This window comes from Acinonyx jubatus, chromosome B2 (genome assembly GCF_027475565.1).
Source record: "Acinonyx jubatus isolate Ajub_Pintada_27869175 chromosome B2, VMU_Ajub_asm_v1.0, whole genome shotgun sequence".
In the NCBI taxonomy this organism is placed as follows: Eukaryota; Metazoa; Chordata; class Mammalia; order Carnivora; family Felidae; genus Acinonyx; species Acinonyx jubatus.
In genome coordinates, this window is record NC_069385.1 from 22228591 (window position 1) to 22250688 (window position 22098).

The 22098-nt window shown below is 40.1% G+C and overlaps 2 protein-coding genes across 6 annotated transcripts in view; both read right to left on the reverse strand.

Annotated features, from left to right (window-relative positions):
• Positions 1-597, reverse strand: part of ZC2HC1B (zinc finger C2HC-type containing 1B) — a 52951-nt gene extending 52354 nt beyond the window's left edge. For all 4 annotated transcript variants that reach the window (XR_008298296.1, XR_008298297.1, XM_053222153.1 and 1 more), the window contains exon 1: positions 351-597. Coding sequence is in view for 2 of the 4 variants with exons in the window: in XM_053222153.1 (XP_053078128.1) it covers positions 351-378 (28 nt within the window). In the remaining 2 variants the exon portion in view is untranslated. The remainder of the gene's footprint in view (positions 1-350) is intronic.
• A 45-nt stretch (positions 598-642) lies between these two features.
• LTV1 (LTV1 ribosome biogenesis factor) lies at positions 643-16106 on the reverse strand. 2 transcript variants are annotated; one of them, XM_015061870.3, is made up of 11 exons: positions 15937-16106; positions 14813-14944; positions 12719-12892; positions 8173-8260; positions 6012-6150; positions 5395-5650; positions 4246-4373; positions 2414-2553; positions 2049-2101; positions 1640-1840; positions 643-1510 (listed from the first exon to the last, which is right to left on the reverse strand). In XM_015061870.3, exons 1-11 carry the CDS (start codon positions 15937-15939, stop codon positions 1400-1402), a joined length of 1425 nt encoding a protein of 474 aa, XP_014917356.1. In that variant the 5' UTR covers positions 15940-16106; the 3' UTR covers positions 643-1399. The 2 variants fall into 2 exon arrangements, with proteins under 2 accessions (XP_014917356.1, XP_053078124.1); XM_053222149.1 differs by lacking the exons at positions 12719-12892; positions 14813-14944; positions 15937-16106 and adding an exon at positions 10203-10223.
• Positions 16107-22098: the final 5992 nt, after the last annotated feature.

Genomic DNA, 22098 nt, shown 5'->3' on the forward strand with positions numbered 1-22098 from the left:
CTTCAACTGAGATAGCTACCAAAATAAATGGTCAATCTTGTCAGGATTTAATACATTCACAGAGTTATTAACATAAACCATCACTTGACTTTGTGCTTCTGCAGACTGACACTTAAAAATACACTCCCCAGTCAGAGTCTATTTCTATAAAGACAAGCTCTTCTGCTGAGTATCAGTGCTGGTTGAGTACCTAATGCTACTGGTTTTCACAGCTCTTAAAAATCCTTGAGTACCCAGATTTACAATTTAAAACAAACAGAACAAAATAACACCCACCAAGTTTGGAAACATTGTCATCAATGAATTATAGGAAAGCCTTTCTAATAATTTAGTTACCAAATGCAGCTCACCGGCTAAAAATGCTTCTGTCTCAGCCATTCTGTTCCCAACTCAGACCAACAGTGTCCACGGATTTTTTTTTTTTTTTTCCCAGAACAGTCCAGATAACACATTAGTCATGGACACAGGAACAAGGGTCACTAACAACTCATCTGTTGCAAGGAAGTCACAGTTTACCAAATAATTAACAATTGTGATGGTGTCATTGCTTGAGCCTTGAAGAGGTTTTACAGGGGAAAAAACCGAAAAAAAAAAAAAAAAAAACAAAAAACAAAAAACAAAAACCTCACCAAAAAAACAAGGAAAGTTTTCAACTATGTCTTTTAATCAAATATGAACAATTCCAAGCATTAAATAATGTTTGAAAGACAAACTTTCTAGTTTAAACTGAAGTAAATATTTCTGATTTTGAGCCAGGTACTTACTGAAGCCAAGGAAGTTTTCTTGATTATTTCTTCTTCTGCTTCCTGTCTTCACTGTTCCTAAATTCCAAAAGTCAGTCATCCAGTAATTGAGTCCCAACAACCTTAATATTCAGTTTTACCATCCTTTTGAAATAGGCCTTTGCATACAGCAGGGGAAACTTAGTTTCTTACCAGTGGAATCTTCTCAGGAAAACTCTTACCACTTAGCATTTCAAAATGGGGTTTATTGGGGTCACTTTTCTACATACAGCAAATTAAACCACTTAACTCCTGAAAAGGAGTGGAGAGGTTTCAAAGAAATATTTGAGAACATCTGCAAAAGACAGCTGGGACAATCATACAAATAAATGAAGAATACACCAATTCCATTTACATTATGAAGATGTTTTTCCTTCAACTCATCCAAACATTTCACATTTGTGACATCATTTATTTCAGAGCATATTCTACGTTTATAATATTTTTTAAATGTTACAATATTTACAAGACAGATGGCACAGAAAACTTGGTAGTATAAATACTTGCTAGTAAAAATGGCAGATTACATAGTTTTGTCTCTTTGAAGATCCTTGTACGTTACTGAACATAACAAAGAACCCCAATGGGGAAGGCACCTTTTCCTAAATGTTCTACTGTCATAGCTTGAGACCCTCAACATTATTCTTCAAGTTCAACAACTCCTTTTCCTGCCTTCTTTTCTCCAGTTTGAAGGCCAATTTGTTAGCTTTCTTCTCCACTCTCCGTTCCTGTATAAGAATACATTAGTGTTATTCAAATCTTCAAACAAATGCAGACTAATTTTACAAAAGAAAATCTCTATGACCACTGCCCCCATAAGCTCTTTGTAAATCTTCCATTTGAGAAAAGTACTTCACCTTGCGTTCCTCTTTTATAGCTTGCTTTCTTGTTCTTTTATCTTCTTTGCTTTCGTTTTTAGATCGAGGTTGGGTTGACACCTTTGGCAGATCACTGCCATTAATCATTTGCATTCTTTCAACTTGCTTTGCTGTGAGTCCTTTCTTAGGTAAGACATTGAGAGGTATTCCTGTTTTAGAAGATATTTGGATTTGTTTGGGCTGAAATAAAAACAAAAATCATACTAAGGTCATTTCCCATTCCTATTAAAAAAGAGCTCACACACACACAGCTCACTAATGACATATCATGTGTTGCTCTTCCCAATAGTGTTTCCAGCCACAAAAGGATACAGCTACTGTGAAAAAATGATTCGTCCACTGTTTTCTGCATTGCATATTTAAAGTAGCTCAGGACACCAAGACTTACCTTTGGTTGATACTTGATAATTTGCGGATGGTTATATAAATTGGAGTATGTACCTTTAAAAAAAAACAAATAAACACGTATCGATACGAACACTTTCAATTCAGAAAACATTACTGAGTTCCTACTATCTTCCCAACTTTGATCTTTTCATACTTTAATGAAGTCTCTGTTATTATAGCATGGGGGCCAAAATGGCAGTCTCTCTTATTACAGATGTTTTGAAATTTTTTGCAACTTAGTAACAGGAATATTACTTTTTCTAAATCATTTTCACAGAAAACATACTTTTTCAAAATACTGATGTATTTAATACTTTAAAATCACTACCATACCTTTATCAGTAAAAAGGACACCAAAATACTTACTACAAATAGATTCACAATCCCACTTCTCTTTAGCTTCTTCAAGAACTACAGTAACAATCTCTTCCTCCTCAGACCCATCCAGTTCATTCATTAGCAGGTCCTGATCCTCAAAGGGTTCCAGAGTATTCAGTTTTACACAACTTTTGATTGAGTTTTTGAAAAAGGCAGCAAAAGAGGGAAAAACAAAAGACCACCCATTACTATACTGTATGTTACTAAAACTGGTATGGATGTTTGACGAGCTATGGAAACAAGAGTATTTCAAAATTGTGTGTGTGTGTGTACCTTTATTTTGAAAGACAGAGTGAGAGCGGGGAAGGGGCAGAGAGAGGGGGAGATAGGCTCTGAAGCAGGCTCCAGGCTCTGAGCTGTCAACAGAGAGCTCTACGCGGGGCTCGAACACACAAACTGTGAGATCATGACCTGAGCCGAAGTTGGACGTCCAACCGACTGAGCCACCCAGGCGCCCCAGAAACAATAGCATTTCAAAAAAATCCCAGCTCTCCCCAGCCCCAATGTTCATTCCACTGAGAGAAAAGAGATCTCTGCAAGGTTACAATAAACAAGATGGCAGCTTTCCTAAAACATGGTCTTCTTAAAGCCTCGAAAAGTTATTACCCAATCTGTCTCTCCAAAGTGATCAAACAATTCACTCATTATATGTAGCCCTTGTTCCACTGTAGGATCTGCAAGTGATAGTGATCACGGAAAAGGAGACTCTTCCAGCAGACGTAAACACTTCATTAGTTTCTCGCAGAAAAATCACCACAATATGGATGTTGATTTGCCAAATATTTGGCCATAAAGTTATACTAATATGGCTGGAGAGACAAATTCTTATTTTTCTATGAGCCATAAAAATCAACTTCTCAGAATGCCTGGCATTTCAGAAAGATGAGAAGAGCATATATAATCAGAAGTCAGAATTCTTCAGCCAAGGAGGCTAAAAGCACCACCTTATTCTCCAAGTGGAATGTGATCTTGCACCTCCCCACTCTAACCCTCAAGCCCTTCAATTGTTGACTCTCAGGTCAGAGCCATAAAGAAAGTGGTTCTCAGTATGTTCCCACCCAAAGTTACAGTCAGCTTCTGAACCTCAATATCAAAATGTGAGTCAACACTGAAGGAAACATACCATTTTCTCAATATAGATTCTGACTGGGTGATTTTCTAGATTCAGATGTTGAACTAAAAACTTTATTTGAAAATGAAAAAAAGAAAAGTCACCCTGCTTGTCATGCCTCCGAGCTCCATACCAACTTCAGGTATGAAGTCTCCTCGTTCATTAACACTTTGTTTCTCTCAATAAAATAATCCTATCAAGTAAAGCTCTCAGAATGTTCTTTTGACATGGGCAGTGTTCCCCATAACCAAGATGCTCCTTTCATTCTTGTATCCTCTCAACTATGGACTTAGAACTCTGGTCCTCTGGTACCCAATATCTAATCATCACCCTTCCTTCTATAAAAATTAGAAATAAAGACAGAAAGAATCCTTACCTACTCACTCTCTAGAGAAATTCAGCTTTATTGAATCCAATAGATTTCCTCAATTTGAAAATAATGTTTTCAGAAATCTAAAGACCATCTCTCTCAAGGATCTGACCCTTGCAAAACAATTACACTTTGGTTTTCATCTTTTATCTCTGCTATGGTTTTTAAAAACTTTTTGGAACTAAGAGCCAGAAAATACTATTTTGTCTTGAGCTGAGTCTACCCTCCACTTGAGACAATAAACACTATTTTAATGATGGATGGAAATCCATTAAGACCGTAAGAAAACATGCAGAAAAATGAAAGTGAAAAAAAAGTGAACAAGGAAGAGGCACGTACTTCTCTGCCTTCTCTTTATAGTAGTCATTCAAGACTTCCTCTAAGCGATTGCTGTCTACTTGAATGGAACCTTCCAATTCAGCATTATCCAGAGCTCCAATTTCATCATCGTCATACTGCTCATAAAACTTGTATATAAAGAGAAAAGATACCATGGAAAAAAATGTTTTAAAACTACAGCATTTAAAATGCTACTTTTTTTTTTTAAAGTTTTTTTAAAGGTAATCTCTACACCCAAGGTGGGACCTGAACTCGCAACCCTGAGATCATGAGTCGCAGGCTCCACCAACTCAGTCAGCTACGCACCCTGGTTTTTACATTAATTTCCTTTCTACACAATTACTTAAGCACTACCATGAGATCACAAGCACCATTGCAATGGTATGTGGAAGACATTCTACCCAGTACTTTAAGACTTACATTTAGATGGAAAATAGGCTGCCATTTAATGAAAGTGAAAGATGATCACTCTGTCCAGCTTAGAGAACAATGCTAGGTAGAAATCTTTACTTCAGGCTCTACAGATGCTTTCAAATTCAGTGATTATGCAGACTTTAAGGGGGCTTAGTTACAAATTTCATTCTTGTTTAGATGTTTACTGTATTATTCAAACTCTGTTAAGAGTAAATGGGATGATGTGAATCCTGAAGAGTGAGGTTATTTGTAGTAACAGTTCACCTACTGGTACTTAGTGAAAAGGTAGCAAAGTTAGAACCTTTAAGATTCACTCTAAAGGAAACCAACCATCCACCCATTCATCATCTGCTGAACAGTCTGAATTCCTACCATATGCCAGATACCACATTAGACTTGGGGCTATATCAGTGAACAAACATACACAAAAAAACAGAAAAGTAATGGAATTTTGTTTATGCTCAGGCCAATGCTTGAGGAAAACAGCATAATCTTGGGGATTGGAGTCAGACTCTCATTATCAAAATATCAAACCTCTCTAAGGAAAGTCAGGAAGTTCTATCAGCTGTCTCAGATCTATATGCATTCTTTCCAGAATTAAAACTAGGATGGTTTTGTGATCTGTTTTAATAAGACAGGCAATTTCTAATGTTGAAAGTTTTAGCTTTGAGTTCCGATGTCATAAAAAATTTACCAGGAACCAGTATCAAAAGGTCCCTTATCTGGGAACCTTACCTTCTCAAATCTCTCATCATGAAGAGTCAGCTGTTCATTTCTTCTCATGACTGAGGATGTTATAGAATACTCAGTAAAGCGACTTTTAGTTTCCTCTTCCCAGAACAAATGATTTTCTACAGCCCCAGGAGGTTTTCCAGGGACAGACATGGCCTCATCTGATGAGCCCGCAGAGCCATAGTTATCGTCATCTCTACCTCTTTCCTTCTCATCATCCACATCTTCCCACTCACTGTCATATTCAGCCTCAGATTTCCTAAAGTCAGAGTCATAAATTAACTGTCAAAACAACTTGAGAAACAACAGAACCAAATGACTTTACACAAGTAAAATTTGAGGGTATTTCAGGGAGGATTCCTGTTTAAGGCACAGCTGTGCTGCCTGACCTGTCTGGTATGGCTGGAAAAGTAATGAACCAGCAATCAGGCAACTTGGACTTTAGCCCCACCTATCGTCAATTTGTAAAGACCTCAAGTCTCACATTTTCTGCTCTAAAATACAAAAGCCTCACACTAAATGTTCTCAAAGGTCTCTTGCAGTTTTAACATTCTATAGATACCACCCTACAGAAGAACCAACAGTCAGGTCATTCCCAATTTGAAAGAAACAACACGTACTGTATATCCATTCCATCTTCCTCTGTTGGCTTATTGGCCTGAAGAATAAAATCATCTTCAAGCAGATTGTCTGGATTATCAAAGTCAAAATCATCATCAAGAGCCGCAACGATGTCCGGATCAAAATCCAGTTGAGGTCCTAGAAGGAAAACAAAAACTGAGCACTAATTCCCAAGAAAACAGCATTCCTTTCTGTAACATAATCTGAGTACCTATTCTATGCCACATTCTACCTATCAATGTATTGAGGATTAAAAAAATGATTAAAAACTTTAAGCTCAGGGGCACCTGGGTGGCTCAGTTGGTTAAGCATCCAACTTCAGCTCAGGTCATGATCTCCCAGTTCGTGCGTTAGAGCCCCGCGTCAGGCTCTGCGCCGGCAGCTCAGAGCCTGAAGCCTGCTTCAGATTCTGTGTCTCCCTCTCTCTCTGCCCCTCCCCCACTCATGCTCTCTGTCTCTCAAAAATAAATGAACATTGAAAAAAATTTTTAAAAAATTAAAAATTAAAAAAACTTTCAGTCTAGTGTGGAACAGACATAGAGAGGGTTGAATGGGAGGAGATGGGGAAACAATACCTCTGGTTTCAGTACTCAAATCATAAAACCTCTTACATTACAGACTATATTAAACTTCATCTACTTATAAAATTCACAGCATACACCTGCAGTTAGAATCAGGTTTTAAATTCACCTGTAAGAAGTAACTCAAATTGGGACATCTGGGTGGCTAGTGGGTTAAATGTCTAACTGGATTTCAGCTCAGGTGGTGATCTCACAGTTTGTGGGTTGAAGTCCCACATTGGGCTATGCGCTGACAGTATGGAGCCTTCTTGGGATTTTCTCTCTCTCTCTCTCTTTCTGTCCCTCCCTGGCGCGTGTGTGCTTGCTCTCTCTCTCAAGATAAATAAGCTTAAAAAAAAGTAACTCTAAGTATGTGTGGCCTGTTAAACTTCTAGCCTAGGAGAGTTTAATAAATCCTGTTTCTTCAGCTATGGTCTTCTGTGTGTAAAAATAGTCTATGAAAAACCTCAAGTTCAAACTTGTAAACTGACATGGCTTCCATTCCAACCCCCCCTCATAACATGGGCCCTGCTGGACTCTCCAGCCTCATTTCATACTAATTCTTGCCTCATTCTAGGCATGCTAAAATATGGTTTCCTGTATTCATGTTCTCTCAATTTTGCACATGCAGCTTCCTGTTTAGAATATCCTCTCCTTCCCACCCCCCTCCTCATCCACCTGCCTAACTTCTACTTAAGAAATAACAGACACCATTTTCTCCAGGACAACTTGCCCACTATTACCTAAACCATTTATTCACTTGCACAATTAACTGTAATTTCTTCTTTATTATCCATCTTTCCCAACTCATAATAAATTCCCTGAAGTCAGATATTATGTTTTATTCTGGTTTAAGCCCAGAGCCCATCATATAGTGGTAACTCAAAAATCTGTGGAATGAACGAATGAATGCTACAAGGCAAATATTATTCAATTAAGACAATTCAACAGAAAATACCAAACATCACTTCTGTTTGTTCTAAAATACAATGTTGATAGTAAAAATAAATAAAACTTTTCAGTGTATCTGCAACAGATGGTAAAATGGACTTCCATAAAATACACTCTTGGGAGAAATTCTGAAAGCAGATTTAGTCTATCATAAGTATGTTTGGGGGGTTGTTTTTGAGAGAGAGGGAGAGTGCATGAGCAGGGGAGAGAGGGAGGGAGAATGAATCTCAGGCAGGTTCCATGCTCAATCCCACAACCCTGGGATCATGACCTTAGTCGAAATCAAGAGTCGAATGCTCACCCAACTAAGCCACCCAAGCGCCCCCAAATCTATATACATGTTAAGGCTAACCGAATGTCATCGTTTCCACTGCAAGAGGCTAGGTCCAGGTTAAAATTCCCCTATTGGATCTCCAAAAACAGTTTTCTTACTTTCCTCTCCAAAAAGGAACTTCAAAGACTAAGAATTTGATGGCAATGAAAGAAAAGTATCCTGTTCACTCATCCTTTCCTAATGACCGCTAATCTGAATTTACACACATCTCAAATTGTTTCATCACTTTATCAGAGACAGAAAAACTATCATTACTATGCTTTGTTTGTAAAACACAGATCAAATCACTTGAGAAGTTCAAGAAATCAAGCACACCTGAAACAGGAGCGGCTTTATTCAACAATCCAACATCTTCCTCAAACTCTGATGCAAATACTGATGAAGGCAACTGAATTCCCTTGGTCTTGAAAGAGAAATTACACAATGGTTAGATTCAGAAATACTTCTGAACTGGGTTGAAGTGTCCTCCCCCCACCCCAAATTCTTGTCCACCCAATAGCTCAGAATGTGACCTCATTTGGAAATAGGATCCTTGCAGATGTAATTAGTTAAGATGAGGTGACAGTACATTATGGTGGGCCCTAATTCATCAAGACTGGTGTGTCCCTGTAAGAAGGCCATGTGATGACACGAAGCCACAGGGGAGAATGCCATGAGAAGATTCAAGTGGACTGGAGCAATGGGTCTACGAAAGCCAAGGAACACCAAGGATTGCTGGTAACCACCAAGAGCGAGGAGATAGGTGTGGGACAGTGTTCTTGCCCTGAGCCCCCACAATGCAAGCAATGCTGCCGAAAGGTTACTTTTGGACTTCTGACTTCCAGAGCTGTGACAGATTACATTTCCGTTGTTTTAAGCCACCCAGTGGTAATGTGTGGTAATTTGCTATGGCAGTCCCAGGAAAATTAATACAACTATATCCTGCACTCTCTCTCACTTATGCTCCAGTTAAATATCTTAAACATGTATATTCCATCAGCTGAAGCAACAAGCAGCTTCAAAGCAATACTTCAAAGTGTTCTCCAGTATTATTCCATTTAATGCTCATGAGATATCAGCATGTTTTAGTCAACAAAAGCTAAGAAAGATCAAATGCCATGCTTGCCTCAAAGTGCTGAAGTGAAGTTCTGGGATTCAAATCCAGATTTTGCAATGCCACTGTCCTCGTCTCAAAATTTAATCTTTTCCCTCTTAAACCGAGATAACATGCCAATTTCTGGTTAATAGCAGAACATTTCCCTGAACTGGGTATCTTAAATCCTGGGATGGTCATAAATCATCTCTCCATCCCTAGAACCCTTTGAACTCTCTTGCATAAAGTGATTTCACATCAGTCTTTCAGGCACCATCTTGCTCATGGCTAACCAAGATGTAGATTACTACCACCACTGCTTAGCTAGTCCACACCTAATCCAACCTTCACATCACTTCCAGATTAACACTCCTGTAATATTTTATAAGGTGACCTTCTCAAACTTGTAATGGGTTTTGATTTTTCACTCCTGACTTTCAGGGTCTGTAAAATCCAGGCCTATTCTACGTATCCAAATTACTGTTACTCAGTACCTCTGGTAAGATGACCGCCATGTAACTCAGGTCCAGTTCCTCACATCATGGGATAATTCAAAGTAATTTATGGAGCACACATGTCACACACTGATCCAACTACTACCTATGCTCCTTCTAACTGGAATGTTTCCTTCCTCTCTTCAATACGACCCACCCTTTAGTGTCCAGCTCAGTTTCTCCCTCCTCCATGAAGGCCTTCTTGGATCACTTTCCCAGAACTTTCCTTTGGGTGAAATCTCTCTCATTCTTCATACCACACAAATACCTCCACTTACGCTGGCACATATAACTGACTGGTCCTTATGCTCTGTTTGATCTTTTTTCAATCAAATAGTTACCAATGTGAGGGTCACATGTTATGAGGCTCATGTACCTCATCACCCACCATATCCTCAGTCTAGTAGCAGGCAGATAGCTGAGATGTTGGTTCTCGCTGGCTCATGGAGCATGTGAAACTGGAAACCTCTGAGGAGCATGAGTAAAAGCTATGGAGTAGTGCACACCAAGCAAACTTAGCTTCCAAAAGGCGCTTCTTGGTGGCATAAAGTACAGGAAAAGATCTGGTTTCTGCTACAGAGTTGTTTTTTTAAAGAAAAAACAGCTTTACTGAGATAGGATTAACATATGATACAATTCAGCCACTTAAAGTGCACAATTTAATGACTTTTGATAAATTACTTTTTAAAAATTATAAAATATGTATGTAGTTTTGTTTTGTTTGTAAGATATTCTGATTATTCTTGGAAGGTGGGATTAAAAAAAAGGATCAGGGGCACCTGGGTGGCTGAGTCCGTTAAGCCTCCAACTTCACCTCAGGTCATGATCTTGCTAGTCTATGAGTTTGAGCCCCACGTCGGGATCTGCGTTGACACCTCAGAGGCCTGGATCCTGCTTCAGATTCTTTGTCTCCTTCTCTTTGTGCCCCTCCCCCACTCACACTTTGCCTCTGAAAAATGAATAAACCTTAAAAAGATAAAAGGGAGGATCAGCTTGTGTTTAGTGAATTCACCTTTGGAGGTATTTTTCGAATTTTGAAAAACAGTCAAAGAATCACAATCACAGAGTTTAGGGATTACGTTCTTAAAAAAGAAAGGTGGAGGCACCTAGCTGGCTCAGTCGGTTAAGCGCATGACTCTTGATTTCGGCTCAGGTGATGATCTCAGTTTGTGATACTGAGCCTCTTGTCGGGCTCTGCACTGATACGGCACAGAGCCTGCTTAGGACTGTCTCTCTCTACCCCTCCCTGCTCGTGCTCACTCTCTCTCAAAATAAATAAAAGTAAACATTTAAAAAAATGTGTATGTTTTTATTGGTTGCAGTAGTTGTGAACTCTGCTGAGTTTGCCCAGCTGCTCTCCACCACAGCAGGACCTCCTTTCCTTCATATGACAATCGAGCTGCTCACACAGGACTACTTCTGTACTGCTTCATTTCCTGTTTCTAGGGTTTATTCAATATTTCTGGTTTACTCAACTTTGGCAGTTTGTTACAAAATACTTTAAAATCAAAAAAGCACAAAGGACTCATCCATATTTTTGCATCATGCTACAGAAAACAGATGGCATTTTTGTTTTTAAATAGAATTCACTCACCCTTGTAAATATCACTGAAGCGTCCATTTAAGAGCATTATTCTCTTACAAAGCCAATTAGACAGTGATTACTTTTACCCAAAATTAACTGAGGATTAAAACTTAATCTTTCAAAAGCTAATCTTTTTTAACTGTTTAACAATTTATTCATTTTTGAGAGACAGAGACAGAGCATGAGTGGGGGAGGGGCAGAGAGACACAGGATCAGAAGCAGGCTCTGGGCTCTGCAGCTGTCAACACAGAGCCCGACGTGGGGCTGAGACGCGTGAACCGCGAGATCATGACCTAAGCCAAAGCCCAACAGAGCCATCCAGGTGCCCCTTAAAAAGCTAATCTTTTAAAAGCCCATACAATTCAGCCAGAAAAATGTAAGAACTTTATTAAGACTTTTCTCCCTAAAATAAAGTTGAAGCAAGGGGCACCTGGGTAGCTCGGTCAGTTAAGCATCCAACTTTAGCTCTGGTCATGATCTCATAGTTCATGGATCTGAGCCCTTCATTGGGTTCTGTGCTGACAGCTCAGAGCCTGGAGCCTGCTTTGGATTCTGTGTCTCCCTCTCACTCTGTCTCCCAAAAATAAAGAAACGTTAAAAAAAAAAAAAAAAAAAGATAAAGTTGAAGCACTACCAGACCCTCTTCCCTCCCTCACTGGGTCATGGAAGGAGGTGAGCCAATAAGATACCTACCCTACTCCTGATAGTAATATCACCTTGGGAAAGAAGCAGTACAGAAGTTGGTTCTGTTAGGACAGAGATGTGGGAGTGGGCTGTGGGACACAGCCCAGTGGGAGTGGGACAGGGCTGTGGAGTGGACTATGCAGCCTTACAAGAGAGCTACAACCTAGGGAGTGAACGAGAGCAGCTGCAGTTATTACCTTCCTTTGGGATGATACCCTGAAATGCAACCCCTTTGACTCTCCTTAAGCAACAAGCTATAGACTGAAGGAGCTATGATCACACTTCACTGAGGAAAACAATACCTAGACCATGACAGGATTGAAGAATGAGAAGCAGGAGAAATTCGTGCCCTTTTTAACTCTTCTTTTTGTCAACAAACCCAATAAATAAATAGCTTTTTTTAAGTGTCAGGTGATATAAAAGTTTCACAGGAAAATTTAGTATACACTAATACTAAATAAAAAGATAAAGTCATATGACACGAGTATCCTGAACATAAACAAGGAAACAGAGCTTGTTAGTAGTATTAATTTCACAGAAATATGTGCTCTAGCTTATACTTTAAAGAAAAAATTAAAGTACACCGCATTTTTGTTGAGAAGAGTATCAGAAACTTCATTATGATATCTATTGTTTCTATTCTCTTCTGGTCAGCTTACAGCTTTTTACAACTGTTAAAGATCCGAACATTCCACAAAAATTAAGTTCTACCTTAGAAGACAGTTTATGACACTAAATAGTTAACGCATGGAATGTCAGCTGCTTTTCCTCTATTGGAAGGTGCTTTCTAACATGACTACATCTATTAATGAAAGGTTCTAACCCCGTCAAAGGCTGCAACTTCCAACCGCTGCCACCAGAGAACAGGAAGCCTACTGTCTCCTATGCGCACACACATACATGATTTCAAGTGAGAGCATGGCTTATTTTTGTGTTCAGATTGACACCATTTCTCGCCCTAGTTATCTTGATTTATAAATGGTGGTTTCTTCACTCGCTCCCACACATATTGATAAAAAGCCTTACTGAAATTTCTAAACTTCCTCCTTTTTCGTCTCTTCTGTTGGGTGCACTGAAGGCACTTGTGAGAACCAGCTCTGAGGGCCCAGATGGTTCCTTCAGGTGCTGCAGATAGTCATAGTCATCATCAAAGAACACACCGTACTTCCTCTGTTCTGCTCGCCGTTCTTCGTCATTTATCTAGGATAATAAACAAAATGGAATCAGCACCTCTTCCAAGCACAAGCCACAGGAACCTTCCAGTGAACACAGCTTTCAGAATAGGAGGCAGATGGCACACGAAAGATGTGGCTAATAAGAATGAGACAAAGAATTCTTGAAAACTCAGGAAAAACAGAGATTCTGAACCCAAGTGCTATATAAAAGTTAAATGGAATGAAAACAATTACTGCTTCTACTAGACATTTCTGTGCAACAATTCAAGCCAAGGTAGAAAAAAAAGAACAAGTGTTGGCGATAATGTGGAGAAAAAGGAACACTCGTGCACTGTTGGTGGGAATATAAACTGGTGAAGTCACTGTGGAAAAGAGAATGGAGTTCCTCAAAAAATTAATTGGAATATCATATAATCCAGTAATTCCACTATGATTTACTCAAAGAAAATGAAAACACTAATTTGAAAGAAATATATGGACTCCCATGTTGACTGCAGCATTATTTACAACAACCAAGATATGGAAACAACCTAAGTGTCCACTGACAGAGGAACGGATAAAGATGTAGTGTGTATATATATACACATACACACAATGGAGTATTACTCTGCCATAAAAACAAAAACAGTGAGTTCTTGCCACTGCAACATGGACAGACCTAAAGAGTATTATGCTAAACGAAGTAAGTCAGAGAATGACAAAGATATATGATTTTACTTATGTGTGGAATCTAAAAAAAGAAAAAAAAAAAACAAGCAGAAGCAGATCCATAAATACAGAGAACAAAACTGATGACTGCTAAAGGGGAGGGTGGGGGGATGGGCAAATGGGTGAAGGGGAACAGGAGATACAGTCTTCCAGTTACAGAATGAATTAAGTCGTGGAAATAAAAGGTACGGCATAGGGAATATGGCCAATGGTACTATAATAGCATTGTTCAGTGACAGATGGTAACTATGCTTGTGATGAGCACAGCTTAACCTACAGACTTGTCAAATCACTATGCTGTACACCTGAAAGTAATGTAACATTGTATGTCTAACTACAGTTCAATTAAAAAAATTCAGCCAGGGCACCGGGGTGGCTCAGTCAGTTAAGCGTCTGACTTTGGCTGAGGTCATGATCTCGCAGTTCATGAGTTCCAGCCCAGTGTTGGGCTCTGTGCTGACAGCTCAGAGCCTGGAGCCTGCTTTGGATTCTGTGTCTCCCTCTCTCTCTGCCCCTCCCACACTGGCACTCTGTCTCTCTCTTTCTCAAAGATAAATAAAAAACGTTAAAAACTTTTTAATTTAAAACATTAAAAATTTTTTAATTTAAAAACTTAAAAAAATTTTTTTTTTAAATTCAGGCCAAGAAACACACACACACAGAATTTTATCACGTACTTGGAGGGTTAAAAGACCAGAGGGTCCTGAAAAGTAAGTACAATTTCTTGTATTTATATGCAAAAAAACCCTTCCCAACATACAACACAAGCAGGCTTTACTAAAAAACTAGATACAGTCAATGTTCTCCAAGACTTCCTATCAAATTTACCAACACTTACACTCTGACAATCAAGTCAACTTTTTAAAGGTTTCCTGGCATTTTTTAAAGCTAATTCATGAGAGAAGCAATGAGGTTATCATCACTCCAAAAGGGAGTCCGTGGTTTTGAAATGACAGGAAAGCAAAGATGTGCCCTAAATAATCATGCAGCACTGTAGCTAGTTTAGTAAATATCCACTGTTACTTTATAACATTTGCTCATTTAAACATCTCAAATAAAGATGCTTTATCCTCTCAATCAAATACCCAAGACGTAAAAATCAGCACATTTACTGAAAATTAAGTCACAGATTTTGTTTCCCAGAAGATCACAGTTGTCTGAGAATAGCAGCGGTTAACAATTTATTTAAAATCTGACAGCCTGCCTGCAAAGTTATTGGCTATATAACAGGACCTACTTTCTGTGTGGGCAGTAGAACCCTCTGGGGTGCAGTCTCATCCGCGGCTAAAGGATCTCGCTGGCTCCGGTGGACCAGGTGAAAAGATACAGCTTTCTTCTTCTCTATAAAAGGCTTCTTCTTCCTGTGAGGCTTCAAAGCAACGGAATCAGAATAAGCCGTTGAAAAAGAATAAAAAAGACTATAATCCACATAGGCACCTTCAGGAAGTTACATAAAGGGTCAACAGATTTTTAAAACTCACATTTCTGTGGTAAGCAACATCAACAATGTTGGAGAAAATCTGTACTTACCTTCCTTCGATAAACATTTGATGGCACTTTGTGCCAAACCTTGTTATGGGTTCTGGGGATACAGCAATGAGACAGTCACAGTCCCTACTCTTATCAAGCAAACCATAAGTAAAAAAAGATTTCAAGTAAAGAAAATAAAACACAGTAACTTACAAATGACTAACAGTTACTTTAGACTGGGTGCTCAGAGAAGGTCCCCGACAGGTGGAACCAGAATCACAAAGAGGAGCCTGCCACAGAAAATCTGGGGAAGACCATTTCCAGCAAGTTATGCACGGCGCGTACCAACTATTAAGTGAAACCAGGACTGCACAACTACAGTAAGATTCATCATTTCTACACTCTTATTACCCTACCCAACTCTGACTTTCTAAACTGAGAAAGCATCATCCCAGTTGAGTAAGCCACCTTGCTTCGGGCCCAAACTTAGACTCTCCCACAAGTTGCCTATGCCGAGAACACCCGATGAGCAGACAACTGGCATTCCAACGTCTGGAGAAAACAGCCAACTCCCCCTCCCGACTGCAGAAAGCACAGGATGATACGTTTGTGTGTTTTGCGTTCACAGGCTTTTTTAGGCCCCTTGGAATAAATGGGAAGCCATTCTCTTCTTTCCACTCCCCGGGGAGGCCTGGCCGTGGGAGAAGCACTCTAAACTGCAAAGGATGCCCAGGGTGGTGAGGGTGACCCATACGGGGCACAGGGCCGCCAAGCCGCCTCCCCACACCTTTGGGCCAGCCGTCCCAAACCCTAGCCACTGGCACCAGAGGAAGCCGCCAGGCGTCTGGAAAACCAGAGCGCCCCGTACCCGAGACAACGAGGCTTGCTCACCATGTTGCAGCTGCGCGGCGCTCACTCCAGAGAAGAGTGACGACGGCACGCTGCCAGCCCCGGGAAAATGACTATTACCAAAACGCCAGCAAAGCCCGAATCCCCGCTGCGTCTTTAGGCCTCTCCACACGTGCAACCCCCGAACCCATACAGGAAGTTAAGCGCAGACGGTAGAAATGGGCCAATCGCCGAAGAGCTGAAGCGGTCGCGGCCGGAAGTTACCCATAGCTAGCTCCGTCGCAACGATCGCGAGAAGCTATTGGGAGGTGGAGCTATTTTCTCCCCTGGGGGCGGGGCTTTTCCGGCCAAAATTAAGTAAGCTAGGAAAGGGAGTGTTGGGCGCTTTTGTGGCGGTGAGGCGCGAAAGAGGGGTTGCTCTTTCTAGAGGAACTTGCTTTTGTAGCGCCCTCTACCGAGAATAGAGGCAGGCAACGTATCTAGCATCCCCATTGACCGTTGTATTCCTGGCCTATTCTCACCCATAACACACACGCGCACACACACACACACAGAAGGAAGGTGGCTACCCTCCCAGGTCACACACACACACACACACACACACACACACACACACACACACACAAGGAAGGTGGCCACCCGCCGGGTCACCGAGGTTTCAGGTTCCATCTCCTCTGGGCCAGCGCGGAGTTGGTTGCCTTAGCAACGGAGGATCAGGGCCTCGCTATTCTAGGCTTCACCATGCTTAATCAGGTCTTTGTTAAACATCCGGTGCACAAACCCCCGAGATTCTGTTGTAAGTAGAGGCATTTGAACTAAATAAATATGTCTGGAATCTCTGGTGTTTGCATACCTTATCTTATAAGAAGGAAACTAATGTTTATTTTCTTCCAAGTCGTTCCTCAAATGTTTTAACGTGGTTTAAGCAAATAGGCTATAATCACACCTTCTTAGGGAGATTTCAGGCAGGTGCCCGCGCGCGCTTCCAGCTTTTCCTGGGAAAAAGAAAGTGTTAATGCAGTCATCGTCTTATCAGCAAATCTTTCCTCAAATATGTGTTTCCCCTTTCCAATACCTGGCGTCTTTACAATGTCTGAGTTATCTTGGATTGTGTCTCTCTGTCTTCCTATTACTATTGCAAATGTTTATGGAATATTACTCTTTTATTACAATATAAATTATAGAAACAATTTAGATTAGGACCACAGAACTTGTCTTTGAATAATGCTTTGTAACAGATAGAATACCTAACACTTGTATGTGCCAGATGTTTGATATAGTTAAGCTCCATGTGCTGTTTTCATCTGTTTTATTTACTACTGTGCCTGTCTCTTCTCAGGGCCTAGAATAGTGCCTGGCACATATACTCAATAAATAATCTGTTTAAATGAATTAATATGCTGGCACTTTGCCTCAACTGTCTCATATTTTCCTTACCAAAACACTTTGAGAGGCACTATCATTTTCATCATCTTACAAATACTAAAACTGAGGCACAGGAAATGTCCTACAGGTAGTAAATGGCAGAGTGGGGATTTAAACCTGAGTCTGACTAGACCTGACCACTTAACCATAACTGGCTGGTTTTTAAAGTTTTGAGTAATATTCTGTTATTGTATACATTTACTGATGTAGTAATACACTAGACACACTGTGCCGCTCACTTTGTATTCATTATGTCATTTAATTCCCTTGATAAATCTGTAGTTAGATGACACTTAGCCAATCTTATAAAGCCTGAAGTTCAGAGCACTGAAGTGATTTGCCTAAGGTCACACAATAAATGGAAAAGTTAGATGCGTAGCCCATCTGGTCAAGAAGGCCACACCCTTAACCATGTGCTACATTACCACCATAAAGCAAGCAGCCAGCAAATTCTGTCCATTCTACTTTTTAAATAGCCAAAGATATTACCTCATTACCCCTCTTATCAAATTTATCATTTTTAGTACTCTAGTCTGATCATGTCATTTTCCTGTGCAAAACCTTTCAATGTCTATGCCCTGGCCTCAGGATAAAGTCCAAACTCTTGCATAGCAGCTCAGAGTTTCTATCATCTGGCCTCTACCCATCAATTTAGTGTTGTGTCTCCTATTCCCCACACATCACTCTATGACTCAGCCCTGAAACTGTTTGCAGTTCCCAAATGTACCTAAAACAGATGGACTTTCTTGTGCCCATCTGAAAATTTCTTTCTCTTGCCTTCCTGTTCAGGTGTTAGCTTAGCCATTTCTGCCCCTAGGAAACTTATACTCTTCAAAACTAGGGCCCACCCTAAATGTTTTCACTGTACCCTGTGACTACTCAGTTACGCCAAATTATAAACCCGTACCATTCTCAAATGTCTTTAGACTCAAGTTGCAGAAACCCACTTGAGGGCAAGGATTTTTGTCTTACCTAATTTACTTCCCCCAGGGCATATAGCATAGTAAGGACTCAATAAGAATTGCACTGTTTAAAGCACTTTACATATATTTACTCTTTAAATTCTTAAGGAAGGATTTAAGAGATATACTATCATTATTCTCTTGTTATATACAGATTAAAGATTGAGGAACATAAAGTTGAGTGGACTTTGGCCCAAGAGCACAGAACCCTACATGATGAAGCCAGACTGTGAATTCAGGTGTAGCCGGAGAATTGCACCCTTAACCATTACAATATACCCATTTTAAAAAGTCGACACATATGGTGAGCTTGCTTGCATTAGAGCTATACTATATATGTGTGAGCTCATTTAATATTTGTTTAATACAGTATCTAGAACAATGCATTCATTAAAGTAGTATATATACACAAAACCTTGGCTTGTCTTAACACAGAAAAAAATTTCCTATCACTAATAAATAACCACCTAGTCTCTTATTAGTATGCTCTACTAAATGGCATCCATTTCAAAATAATTAAACAGAATTTTATCTAAAAAAATTTTTTTTTAAATGTTTATTTTCGAAAGAGAGAGGGAGCACAAGTAGGAGAGGGGCAGAGAGAATGGGAGACACAGAAACCAGAGCAGGCTCCAGGCTCTGAGCTGTCAGCATGGAGCCTGACATGGGGCTCGAACTCACGAACCATGAGATGATGACCTGAGCTAAAGTTGGACACTTAACCGACTGAGCCACCCAGGCACCCCAACAGAATTTTAATTAACTTAATTCTAATTTCTGGTTTAGTCTAGGCTTTGAAAAATTTTGTATTTTCTATGAGAAATGAACTTTCCCATTGAACCGTTTTTACCGTCTTAACACCATTTATATCACACTTAGCAGTGGTTCTCCATCAGTATTGCCCAAAGACCCCCAGCACGGGGAAACCAACGCACCCAAAAAGTGGAGAAAACTTGCTTGAATACAGCAAACTAACTAGACAGTGATGCAGTGACTTTAGGAGTTATAAATTACGTGCTTGACAATATTAATGGAGCTAATGGAGATAGTTAATATATAAAAAGGGAAAGAGCATCAAGATGATGTACCAGAATGTCCACAGTAGCACTGTTTTTATTAGACAATAATAACGCAACTAAAATTCCACTAGTAAGGGATGAATTGAAAAAAATTAATAACCATAATCTCTTATGAAGCTGTTCTAAGAAAGAGGATGTGGACACTTATTCAGTCAGAAAAAAAGCGGGTGTAGAACGCCATGAAATAAAAAGCAGGTTGTAGAACACTATGCAAATGGCATTTATTGTTGTTAAAAATTATAAATAGAAAACATTTTACACAGAAATATCATAGTGCGTGAGAGACTAAGAGAAAAATTACCAGGTGGACTCACAACTGCAAAGAAAAGACCCCCCCCCCCCCCCCCGCCATTCCCGAAACCAGCCAGGGCGTGCCCGGTTGTAGTCTGACATAAAGGCGGGAACCAATCAAGTTCTGCTGAATGGTTTGAAATAAAGGCAGGAACCAATCAAGTTCTGCTGAGCATTCAAATTTAAATGTCAACCAACAACAGCTCTGTAACCTCTAAAAAAATATCCCTAACTTGTTTGTGCCTGTCTATAAAAGAAGCTGTAAGATCCTTGCCCGGGGCCTCTTAGCGTCACCGGCAACGAGTGCGCGGTGGACCGGGTTCGAACCTGCAATAAAGGACCCTTGCCACTTGGCTTTGACTCTGGACTCTGGTGGTTTGTTCTCGGGGGGAGGGGGGGGGGTCTCTCCAATAGGGGCATATCAGTGCAAGCATTGAGAACTATCTGGTTGACTATGTACCAAACTCGCCATAGCGATTTTCTATCAGGAGCTGGGATTACAGGAATGTTAGAGGTCTATTTGACATATTATTTCATTGTTTATAACCGTAAACAATGGAAAAAGACACAATAGTTTACATTGTTTTATGTATTTTATTGTTTATATGTTTACAGTGAAGATTTGAAGTATTACGTTTGGTATCTAAAAATAGTAAAGATAGTTAAAAACCAAAGTGGGGCACCTGGCTGGCTCAGCAGATAGAACATGTGACTCTTGATCTCTGGGTTGTGAGTTGGAGTCCCACGGTGGATATAGAGATTATTTAAAAATAAAATCTCTAAGGGGCGCTTGGGTGGCTCAAACAGTCTGACTCTTGATTTTGGCTCAGGTCATGATCTCACAGGTCGTAGGATCGAGCCCCGTGTTGGGCTCCATGCTGACAGCCAAAGCCTGCTTGGGATTCTCTCTTTCTCTGTCAAAAATAAATACATAGGGGCGCCTGGGTGATTCAGTCAGTTGGGCATCCGACTTCGGCTCAGGTCATGATTTCACAATTTGTGAGTTTAAGCCCCATGCTGGGCTCTGTGCTGACAGCTCAGACCATGGAGCCTGCTTCGGATTCTGTGTTTCCCTCTCTCTCTCTGCCCTGCCCTGCTTGTGCTCTCTCTCTCAAAAATAAATAATAAACATTAAAATAATAAACAAACAAACATTAAAAAACAGAATCTTAAAAAAAAAACCCAAAATGAGGTTAAATACTAGTATAATCTTGTCCAATAAACATTGTTAAAGAATAATTTTTTAATGGTAAACCCATGACTCTCATACATATGCATAAAGTGAGGGCACCTTTGTGGCTCAGTCGGTTGAGCGTCCGACTTCGGCTCAGGTCATGATCTCACGGTTCATGGGTTCAGGTCCTGCGTCGGGCTCTGTGCTGACAGCTCAGAGCCTGGAGCCTGCTTCACATTCTGTGTCTCTCTCTCTTTCTGACCCTCTCATACTCTTGTCTCTCTCTCAAAAATAAATAAATATTAAAAAAATATATGCATAAAGTGAGCACATGTAAAGATTTTATTTAACACATTTTTAATGAGGGAAACAGAAGATGTTACAATTAGTTCAGAGGATAATTCAGAAAAACGTTTAAAAAGCAGGAATACTGAGAAGAATGTGCAAATGGAGACAAAACTGGCTTCTTTCCCAGTGACCTAGGGAAAACAGTTGAACTTCCACTGGGCAGAATTTATGTATGTGTCTGGAGCCAAGAATTATTCCACATTACTGTCAGCTTTCTACAACTTACAAAGTTGCGAAATAGCTCAAAGGCAAGGATAGGCCCAAAGTCCTCACAAAACCAGAAATGGAAGTGTGTGCTGCTCTGGAAATGCATCATTTTCCAGTGAAGCACAAATTAAATGACAGCTATAGTATGCTTGGTATACTCGCTGAAATTAGACTCTGGTTTGTTTCACTTTTATTGTGTAACTTGGGGTGGCGAGTGGGCTTCTGCTTTCTCACCTGAACGTAAAACGGGAAGGATAATATTATTAATACTTACCTTATAGGAATCGTTGTTGGATTAAATGAGAAACACGTTTTCTGGGGCCTGTGCCTGGCCTGTGCTCAGCACTCAGCGAAGGTTAGCATTGTCCTCTTCCAGGTTAGTGTAAGTTACTCACCTAACTTCATGATAGCCTCAGGATGGCCGTGTCCTGAAATCAGGGCCCCCAGCACCTGGGATTTGTCCGGGAACATGTGCTTTGCTTCAAATCGGATCCACATCATGGGAATCTCTCAGCTTGCCTTTTAACCCAACTTGTCAGCTTCCTTCGGTCCTAATCCTTTAGATTTCTCTCAAATCCCAGTACCTTTCAGGTCCTTTATATTACATACTTAGATTTTTTTGCTAGCTTGTAGTCCCCAGTAATTGTATATTTTTAAAAATCCTTTTTAACAGCACAAACTCATAATATTTCTTGGCTTTATGTTTACTGACTCCTGT

What these genes read in the sequence shown, in the direction of transcription:
- LTV1 (XM_015061870.3), bottom strand. An exon ending in TAAAGCCGCTCCTGTTTCAG is followed by an intron (nt 6,151 to 8,172) that starts GTGTGCTTGATT and finishes TTTTCCTTCTAG; the next exon opens with GACCTCAACTGGATTTTGAT. An exon ending in ATGATGAGAGATTTGAGAAG is followed by an intron (nt 4,374 to 5,394) that starts GTAAGGTTCCCA and finishes TTTATATACAAG; the next exon opens with TTTTATGAGCAGTATGACGA.